Source organism: Gymnodraco acuticeps, unplaced genomic scaffold, assembly GCF_902827175.1.
Source record: "Gymnodraco acuticeps unplaced genomic scaffold, fGymAcu1.1, whole genome shotgun sequence".
In the NCBI taxonomy this organism is placed as follows: domain Eukaryota; kingdom Metazoa; phylum Chordata; class Actinopteri; order Perciformes; family Bathydraconidae; genus Gymnodraco; species Gymnodraco acuticeps.
In genome coordinates, this window is record NW_022991444.1 from 1,430,560 (window position 1) to 1,441,696 (window position 11,137).

Here is an 11,137-nt window from a genome sequence, read left to right on the forward strand (position 1 = left end):
AGGCTGATAAGGTGCAGCTGTTGAAGGAGCAAAAGCGCGAGAAAGCCGTGGGTGAGACACAAAGATACTGATGAGCCCTCGAGCACATGTTCACATTTATTGTGCCGATGAGTTAAATAAAGTCCTTTCCATTAGCCAATAGCCAGTTATGCTGTTCGAACCCAGAGACCCAAAACTTGGGCAAATGTCAACTAGACATTTTTGAGTGCATATTGCTTTGGGGTGTTTCTTTTAAGGGTGGTGCTGGGATTTGATGGGGGGGGTTTGCAGACTAACTGTGGGAGGAAATGGTTTATGTCTTTCCTTTTTCCCTTGTTCAACTTTCATCTTTGTGCCCGCTACTAACACAGCGACAATAATTCCCCGAATCCTGCTGAATTTGGGACGGATCATTGTTTTAAAGCCACAGGAATCTAGTCAGCCACATCCCCAGACTGGGGTTTACATAGTAATTCATCTTTTTTCTTACGTGCAGGAGTGTGAGAATTACGTAGATGTCTAGTTTACCCTTCTTTGTTTTATTCTGGATGTTCTAGGGGGGTCTATATTTAACCCCAGCCCGTCAGTGTTCCTTCCTGTTTTGCAAGTGTGTTTCTAGTGAATGCCTGTGGCTCAAGGCTTCAGTATTGGTCACGGCCAATATAAACTTTGTTGCTCATGAGAAATTACAGGGAAGCAAGACAAATATATTCAAAACCGCTGTCACAACGCCTGCCCTCTATGTATTTCTGGACTCCACAACAATCACAAAAATAAGCAAAGCTAGTTGGATAACAAATTAAAATGTGCATCCTCTGTGGTGACTAAAAGCAGCTTGAAAGAGAATTAACTCGACTTTCTAGAGTACAATAATTGGAAAATGACTATGTCGCTGGGCAAAACTACGTTTTGAAACTGTAGAGATAGGAATTGAGAAATATTACATTACAGATAAAGAGATCTACATATTACCCCTTAATTAAGGACTAAAGCTTTGTTCAGACTGGTGGCCACAAAGCATTACTTTGGCAATCAAACAGTCCCACAATATACTCCAAACCCAAATACATATTTTGGACAGATTTACTTTAAAATGTTGCAACTGCAAACACACCCCACATGAAATTACACTTTTGCAAAACAGATTGGCTGAGCAGAATCCATGCTGATAGCAGCAGAGTGCTATAGAGGACAACATTAAGGAAAAACACAGTCCTTGGACAGAAGCCGAAAGAAGCACAATTGATTGTTTGTTTCGCAAAAAGATTGGAATCGAATTTCTGAAGCTTCACCAGAATAGTAACACATGTAGAACTTGGTGATGTCTTTTCTTTCAGATAACAGTAGGTCTTAAAGATCTCAAAGCAATCCTTCAAATTGTCAATATTTCAGTCTGGACCAAAGTAGTTGATGAACCAATCTCGGAATGTAATAGCTATGACTCTGGCTACGAGCCTACGATCTGGCCACTTGGGGCAATAGTCAATCTGTTGAGGGTTCCGGTTTAGTCAACTGATTTCCGAGTCAAGACTTCCTTTTCTATGCACTAGTCCAGGGGTACTCAAATACAAATCTTAAAGGTCCAAAATAAATGTTTCAATAAGACAAAGGTCCGTTTATTACGGTCATTCAAACTTTTAAACAATTGCAACAAGATTCTTAACACGAGGTTGCAAAAACAAAAATAATCTGTATGCAGCAGTTTTCATTGTTATTGTGTCTGTGCTTGACCCCTCAGAGTCGCAGTGTAAGAGCTGCACAGTTATGAATAAAGGCAGCTGCACCCTCTTTCATTCAGCATTCCCATTAGTGCTTTATAAATGTATTCCCCTTGTGTGTCCACTGAGGTTCGTCAGGCCCAACACATCTTCAACAAACTCCCCCTTTGCCTCATCATAACAACTCACAAACACCAGCAACTGAGCATTGTCAGTGGTGTCAGTGGACTCACCCACAGCTAAGGAAATGCACTGTGCATTTTTTATTCCATCACAAAGCTGATTAATCAAATCACCAGCCAGTATTTATGTTCTTCTGGTTTCTGTGGAATCTGACAGGGGATTTGCTTGATTTGACCTGTTATTTCCTCTTTTTGTTTCCCTTCAACATGGTCTCCATCACTTCAGTCATGCATTATTTTATACTGCAGTTATTATCCAGTGGAAAGTCCTTACCTACTGGCCTAGTTCAATCAAAGTGGTTACTTTTGTTTGGCTGGGCAGTGTAGTTTTACACACCGTCTTATTTGACTTTCTCAGGACTTAAAACAGTTTTTTGGGGGCAGACCCCCTCAAAGAAAAAAATATATTTACACACGTAAGGTCATCATCTTAATAGTTGTGTATGCTCATCCGTGAGCAGAGCATCAAGTTGACATGTCTATTACAGCTGAATGCGGCGATTACCATTTTGTTCAGCAAAACGCCTCACAAACGTATTAAGATCAACAGCTTTAGTGCGTTTTGATTCAATGCTGAGTACAGCCAAACTGACAGTCTCTTCTCTGTCAGACCGCAAATACCTCATTCCTTCAGTGCTTGGGTCTGAATGCTTCTCGTTTTGCGCCGTCCAGTTCAAAATGAAATCGCCGCCAATCGTATGTCCACGCTCGCGCCAGGACCGGGGGAGGGGTTACATGACGTGCATCTTGTGCTGCATTCACTTGCACTCGGACATTAGAGACTTTCTCTCATAAATGTCCGATGATCCACAACTTTTCTTTCAAAACAAAGCTGCCAACTGGGGTGGCAGCTGGGGTGGCAAGGCCTATTTTTAGGGTGTCAGTTGCCACCCCGGTAGGTGAAACTAGGCTACTAGCTACAGTACAGATGGAACTAGATGAGCTGTTAGCTCTCGCTCTGAATTTTTTTTTTTTTAATTCTTGCTCTGACTTAGACAGGTTGAAAGAGACACACACATTTTTCCCACTCGCATTCCGCGAAGACCCGCCCTACTGTGCCTCTGATTCGCAGATTGTTTGGGGGAAAAAAACGCTGACTGGATGCTGAATGTGATTGGACCAAAGCGTTGACACACACAGGTGGAACACAGTGGAACAGTCAGACATGCAGAGCGCTGTTTGCAGTGGACATAGCGGAGAATTTTGACTCGTTGCGAATGCGATGTGGCGATGTCTCACATATAATACAGAGAGATAATACATATTAAAAGTATAATTTGCTCAGAGTCCGGAGACAGTGGTGGTTCGGTCCGGATCCGGACCGGAGTCCGTAGTTTGAGGATGCCTGCACTAGTCATTGTTAACAGTCCTAGGTTGCGTTCCGATAATCCAAAAATCAGCTCCTAAATTCCAACCCTATCTCCTATTCCTTGACCTCTGAGTGAAACGTCACGGGGTTAAGGGATAGTGGATAGGAGAATTCAAAAGGATTTAGGAGAAGAGACCGCGGTACTTTCGAGAATCCGACTGCACTTTCACTATCCGACGTGTTTATGATGCGCCAGCGGACGTCATGAATGTGCGTCTGCTGCTGTGGGGAAACTATGGAAACTACAGTTTTCTATACAGCGGACTACAACATGGATGTTTAATAAGAACGAGGGACTACTGTAAACTCATCTAGAGAATCTGCACCGTGCTCTGATGCTGTTGCTTTATGCTTTATGAACGTGGACAACAGAGAAACATATTCTTCATGACCAAAGTTGGAATTGAAATAAAAAAGGAAAGTGAAACTTATGCTCGTCACCCTCTCCCTCCGGTCCACATTAATACAAATGATCCCAATACGTATTATTGTATGAACTAAAGATCTTAAAATAAATACAAATGTATTTATTATAAACGTTAGTCCTTAACATCTATCACTGTGTATATCACCATTCAAACATCTTTTAAAAGTTGAACAAACCCCACACAGCTCAGTGAAATGTTGACTTTATTTGATCATTTCAGTAAAAACTAACGTTCATATTTCTCTTTGATTATAATACTGATGAACGTTCAAAACAAAGCACTTTGGCAACTTACCACATACGTTTTAAAATGCTTAATAAGCACCGTAACGTTCATGATATAATTTCTCGGTCATAATCGGTTGTTTCCGTGAACGGCCGACTGTTGAGTGACGGCAAATGCTGCGGCTGCAATGCATTGTGGGGCAGCATTTTCTCCTCTCCTTTCGTCAAGGGAGGTCCAGTGGTTCCTAAGCTAAAGGAGGTTATAAAGGAAGTTTGAAACCTCCTTTCCTTTCATTTAGAGAATTCGAACGGCTCTTATCATGGCTGCCACTGAGGGACTTCCGGGTCATTTCACTCCGTTAGGAAGGTTCCTAAGCTAAATGGACTATTGGAACGCAACCCTAGTCTTCAAACGCAAAGAGGAGTTGTAATTGTAATGTAACAAAGTCTATGACTGGATTGTTTGACAAGTGGCCAGTTTACACGCTAATTTTAAGTTAATGAATACCTACGTTGTCAACAGACGAATGCATGTGGGTTCTAAGATTGCATTTCAGCTAAGTCGTTCTGCCTCTTTTGCTTTACACACAGACTGTTTACCTCCATGAACCCAAAACCTGATCAAATATGATCGGTCAGTAGAAATTGGACTAATAATAGAAACCAGACAGCCTCCATGACTAATATTGTGTCCCATTGCGTACAGGTTGTGCAATCAGATATCTGTTTAAATAGATTTTGTATGGACTAGACTAGACTCTAGAGCCCTGCTGCTTTCGTGGCTAAAAAGATCCCACAACTGCGGCTGTGTTTAATATTTCACATCTCATAATATTATCAACTGCTAAGTAGTTCCATTAATGACTCCCAGACTCTTGTCTTGTTTATGTGGGTGTATTTAATACACGTTTATTGTAATGACGGCCAGATATTTAAAAAATGTAACATTCAATGCCAGTATAATGTGTTTGTGATCATAACACAAAATTGGACAGATCAGAACAAATATTTTTACAACAGAACCCCAAGTTGGCAGTTTCATTACTTCTGCCTGAGGCTTGTCTACTCTGATTTATTTCACATTAATTCAACATCATTCTGCAGGGTTTGTGCTCTTTTATTTTATTATATTTCAAAAGAGAACCATATGGACTTTTTTGTATGTCCATCAGACCCTGTTTATTTGAGGAATCCATTTTAAGGCAAGGCAAGTTTATTTATATAGCACCTTTCAGTACGCGCCAATTCAAAGTGCTTTACAAAATAAAATAAAATACATTTATGAATAAATACAGTAAAAACACATTATATAATGACATTTTACAACAGGCATTTAAAAGGCAAAGATAATAAGATAAACACAACAGTTATACAATACATGAATAAAAAGCAAACTGCAGTGTGAATATGAGCAGTTCAATTAAAAGCAGTTCCATTAAAAGCAGCGGCAAAAAGATATGTTTTCAGTCTCAATTTGAAAATAGTAAGAGTTTCTGCGGACGTGCATGATTCAGGCAGTTTGTTCCAGATTGTGGGGGCATAATAGCTAAACGCTACTACTCCATGTTTTGTTCTTACTCTCGGAACCGAGAGCAGACCCGTTCCAGAAGAACAGGGTATTTATTGCTCAGCTACTCTCTATCAACAACTCTCAAGAAACATTTGGCAGCAAGGCAGTGAAGTGAATTCCCAAGTTTAGGCTAATCCAGTAATTAGCTACAAGTTTTATTATTAAAAAAATAACCCCAATAATCACAAAACCATTCCTGGCTAAATGAAGGATGTGTTTTGACCACACCCTGAAAACCGAAGCAAATCTGTTGTAGGTAAAGAAACAGTTAATTTTGGAAAGATATCTCAAAATGATTCTTTAATAAGAAAACACATGTGATAAAAACATCCTCTTTCCCTGTTCCTGACATAACACCCAGTACTTTATGCAATGTGAACAACATGTGGAACATCATTATCTGTGGCCAAGTGTTTCCAGTAAGTACTTGGCATGAATCTGACTGGGTATGTGTATGGTTTATGCATGGGTAAAAACAAAGTAAAGCCAAGCCACATTCTGGTTAAGTTCTCACTTAACCAGATCTTATCTTCCAACACCTACGATTGGCCCATAGAAAAAAGCATGAAATGATAAAAACAAGAAAGGAAAAACAAGTAAATTAAAGTATGACCATAAATAGATGGGACATTTAGGATAGTGAGTGGGATCTAACTGGTTCCCACAATCCTGTTTGGGGTCAGGATGACGTGGTCCAGAGGGCTCCTCATTCCCACGCTGTTCAACATGTGATACTGAGCCACTGGGACTGTGGTGCAACCAAGCACACACACAACCACACACACAACCACACACACACACACACACACACACACACACACACACACACACACACACACACACACACACACACACACACACACACACACACACACACACACACACACACACACACACACACACACACACACACACACACACACACACACACACACACACACACACACACACACAAGCCCAGATGCAAGACATGCACATTTAGAAAAATGAACACAAACACTCTCACATCTGGATAAAAAAGCTACAGAGACTAAAAGCTGTATGTAATCAAATGTCATGTAAACTATTGGACACAAGTCTTCAATGTTCTCTTGATGGCTAATAGCAGCTTAAGACAAGCTAGCTAGCCTGCCTCTGTTGACATGATGGTAATTCCCCAGCAGTGCTGTGGTCTTCACAACACTGCCATTGTCTCTGAACAGATGTGCCAGCAGCTCGGAGAAGCCATCGTCATCCACATCATCTTTCAAATCAAGGGCCAAATAAGACACACACGCTCCTTGTGAGAATATAAACAATCACTTCTTCAAGTTTCTTCAGATCTCCTGCACATGTCATGAGAGCGGAATAACACTAATATCACATTGGAATTTGATCAAATTTAAGGAAATAATTATTTTTGGGTGGCACTTTTCTATCACACGTGGATCTGAAATTGGCTGACCACATGATGCTAAGCTAATGCTGACCTTTGACCTGAGGGCAGCAGGAAAAGGGAATTTCCCATCAGGTATTACAAATATAACATGACCAGTGGCTTTACTCAATTCTAATCAAGCTTGGAAATATCTTTGGATCAACCAAAAATACATTTTAAATATGCTCTTCTGTTGTTTTGACTTCTGAATTATGCTGAATAATCAAACGTTCAATGAGAATTTATCAATATGGTATTACATTTTTTGGCAAAACATTGACGGATTAAGAACTGACACTTTCAGAAAAGTATAAAACATTGGTGCCACAGAATCCGAGATATTGTGTTTTTTTGTGTTCTTTTCCCCTGTCCATACCTGGTCCCTACACTACCCAACTTGCATGTCAACGGTTCAGTCTGAGTTCTGGGTGCTAGCAGTGTCAAACAAAGTTTTGAGCTGCTAGCCTCAGGGCTAACTTCCCAACCCCAATTTATTTCAAACTTGAAGTCAACAGACCCATCCAACACTGAGTCAAGTGACATCACTCAAGGACATTTTTCATATTTCACACAGCTGTGTCTGTATCCAAATGTAGCTCAGCGCAAGTTCAATCAGGAAGACCAATATCCTCTGGTGGTACACGTCATTTCAATACTCTCTCCTCTCCCATTAAGTGATCAGGGGCCTTACTACCCGGCTAGCCAATCACACCCGCTAACCCAGTGGTTCTCAAAGTGTGGGGCGCGCCACCCCTGGGGGGCGCAGAGGCATGCCAGGGGGGGCGCGAGAGACCAGGAGGAAAAATGGTTATATAAAAAAAAAATAAAAAAATCATAATTTGAAAAATTATTGATTCGAAAATAATATGATACAGTACAGTACTATTACGTCTGGGTCTCTGTGTGTGTGGAACGAGCCATTTTGTGTGCGCGAGAGAGAGAGAGAGCGCACCGGTACCGGAGATTGTTGTTCTTAGCTTCTGGAGCTAACGAGCTACGCTAACGGATATAAGGAGTTTTTTCAACAACAAAGTGGAGGAGAGTCCTCTCCTGTCAGACTGAGAGACTCAGTGAGCTAAAGGACTCTCTCATTGTTATCTCAGTGGGTCTCAAACGTTTTGGTCACCATTAATGTAAACAATTATTTCCGAGGCACACATTTATATGATCATTATAGTTATAAAAAAATAAGAGAATAAATGAAAAACAGGTATGAAATACTATATGACATTAAAAAAAGAATAAAGTTTAAAAGGGTGATTTGTAAAATATCCATAAAGAAAAAGTAAATCTGTTTACAGTTCCGTTTCATCTGGGTGTTGAGAGAGGTATCCATAGATCTCTTCATTTTGCTCTCAATGTGTCCACACACCACCTATAAAAATAGCACGTTACCCCTGCTTACACCTATATGCCGTGAGCTGATTATCGAGCCTTCGTTGTAACAGTTGCGGGAACACTGTGTATGTGCGTGTGGAGAGTGTTGCAGTAGAAAATTCCACTGTAGCGACCGGTACATTAATGGGAAACCCTAAATGTTTGAGCACCCTCTATGAAACGTCAAGCTACCCCACAGCACCCCCCAAAAAAGTCTCTGGCGCCGCCACTGAGCCTGACTATGTGTGTTGGGGGGGGCCCGACTTTTTTTTTTCTCCAAAGGGGGGGCCTGACAGAAAAAGTTTGAGAACCACTGCGCTAACCCCTTTAAATCTGCTCTTCCCTCTCTGTCAGTTGTCATTTCAGGTGTCAACGCACAACCCTCCTCCACCCCTTCGCCTTCTCCCTCCAGACCAGACCGAACTACTTATCACCACCACCAGTGTCTAGACCCCGGGGGGTTCATCGGAGCGGTTTTCCCCTCCTGAATGATCATCCTGCAAACCGGGGCCTAATCGCCAAACATCATTTCATTCACTTGTTGTAATCCGTCAATCATTATTCCTTCATATTATGTGTCCGGTAATAAACATGTATTTCATACATCACGTCTCTCCTGATTGAAGTACTTTTTTTCACATGTTCAGTTGCACTGTACAACACCTGTAAACAGACTACAAGGACAATTTAATTTCGTTGTTCCCAGAATGCAGATTTATCATTTTTCTTAGCATACTATAAATGTCTTCTTTTGTGACTTTAAATTAAGTTCCATGTTCCCAAAGACTTTATTGAGTATAATAAGAACATTTCTGCGTGTCAAAGACTGCAAGAAAAATCTGATATTTGGTATCTAAGAGACATATAAATGATATGAATACACAGTCAGTGCAATGATATTTCACATGGAAGACATGCAATAAACACAAAGCCAATTGTTCCTCTAGTTTTCCAGTATCATAACTTTGACTTTGGCAAAATGTGGCTTTTTATTGGGATTTATTTATGAAGCTGTTCTGTTAGATAATAGCCAAAATAATGTTCAAAACAGATGCCAGTACTTTAATCCAATCACAACACAGGTCATGGCATTTTTCATCATCATACTCAAGATAGTCTTTTGGAAAATGGGTTTATGAAGCTATTATTATTATATGTGGAAAACCAGGAATAGCAAAGGGCTCTATAATAAAAAAGAATCATGCCAATAATATAAAGGCCTAAATTAAATATAGTCATTGTGTATTATTGTGCATAAATCTTACATATAATCCCAAATAATGTATTCTCACTCAGCCAAGAAATTGCAACCTGCGTCATATTAACTGTAATCACAGTCACCGCGCACGTGCATATCAACAGATTCCTGCCCCATTACAGGGACCATGTTTATTTAAAATGTCACCACACACTCATGTAAACACTGCGTGCACACTGACCTTTGTCAGCCTCATCCTGGCGCTCTCACTCCTCTCCAGACTCCTTCTCTTCAGAGATGGGTTCCTGCCAACAGCCACCACTGGTTGCACCTCTTCCTCCCCACACCAGTCTGAACTCAGGACGCAACCCATATAGGTGACCGGCTCCTGGCCGCTGGACCTTTTTTTTTTTTTAAACCTCCTCCTCTCTTCTGTCCTCTCTCCCGCTCTGTCCGGCCCCGGGCTTCTGGGCAGATGTTTTTGTCAGCTGCAGAGAGAGGACAGGGAGGACCTTCCCCTTTTCCTGGCTCTTGCTACGGGGACAGAGGGAAGGATACACTCTGCATGCTCTTGCTGTTTCCCTTCCTCCCTTCTCCACACACTTTTACCTCTCTTTCCAACTTGCTGCACTCACATGTGGATTTTGCCTCCACCCCCTCTCTTCTTTGTTTCACACACCCAAACTTTCCTAGGCACTAATTTCTATCTGTTTTTGAGCAGACGATACCACTCAATACATCTCTGCACTCTCCTTCATTGCTTCTTTCTTCTTGCTTCTCTTCCCCTGTCCCAGTCCTCCCATCCCAAGAACAGCGTCTCTCCCTTCCTCCTCTCTCCTGCTTCTACCTCTCTTCTAGGGTTGCCTCACTCTTACATATACAATTACCTCTCTGTTCTCACCCCCACCCATCCACCCTCTCCTCCTCGGCAGTTTCCTGCTCCCAGATACAGGCAGCCCCTGTTTTTAGCTCGGCCAATACATTGTTGGTATTGTAGAAAACAACCAAGAAAACCAAACAGTGAGGGCAGCTGTTGGAATGCTGCGGTGATTCAGAATGGACTGAGCCTTCTCTTGTTTACAAGTGTGTTTCAATCCGGTCCCTTACACCACAGAATTTACCTAACATAAAAAATGATGTATAAAGGAATGTAAGCTGCATATTGGTATATTGGTTTTCTGCCTGGATTGTAAAGGAGCACATAAAGAGAATTTATAGCATTTCTAAAAACATTAGCATCGCTCATGTTTCTGGTCCTCACAGCCTCTTTGCTGTTGTTTATCTCTTCTCCCTAGAGTGTTTTGGCTGCTAACCCAGAGCTCACAAGGCTTGGAAGAGTGACTGTACCCCTTAAAAGGCAAATTCTTGACACGCCTCCAAAAACACCCCTCCCCTTCTTTGTATTTACGCTCTACATTCCCTCTTTTCTCTACATTTGTTTTCTTCTTCTTCGTCCCAGGTCTTTATTTTCTCTCTTTAGACAGAAACCAGTATTGAGACAGTCTTGTTGTCCTAGGCATTTTGCCCCAGACAAGCCTTCCAGGTGTTCTTCCTTTTCCTACTTTACCATACCATCAATCCCTTACCCTGAGTCCTGTTTCTCTTAGACCCCCTTCCAGCCCCTCCTTTTTCCTTTTTACCTCTCCCCTCTATTCATGTCTTTCAGGCAAGGTCT

At 41.4% G+C, this 11,137-nt stretch overlaps 1 protein-coding gene across 5 annotated transcripts in view; it reads right to left on the bottom strand.

Moving 5' to 3' along the window:
• Window positions 1–10,441, bottom strand: part of tns2a (tensin 2a) — an 83,642-nt gene extending 73,201 nt beyond the window's left edge. For 3 of the 5 annotated variants that reach the window (XM_034196459.1, XM_034196457.1, XM_034196456.1), the window contains exon 1: window positions 9,704–10,439. In XM_034196459.1, the coding sequence (XP_034052350.1) occupies window positions 9,704–9,835 (132 nt within the window). In that variant the 5' untranslated portion in view covers window positions 9,836–10,439. Of the gene's footprint in view, window positions 1–9,703 lie in introns of all 5 variants that reach the window. The other 2 variants (XM_034196458.1, XM_034196460.1) reach the window with 2 other exon arrangements.
• Between the last annotated feature and the right edge of the window lie 696 nt (window positions 10,442–11,137).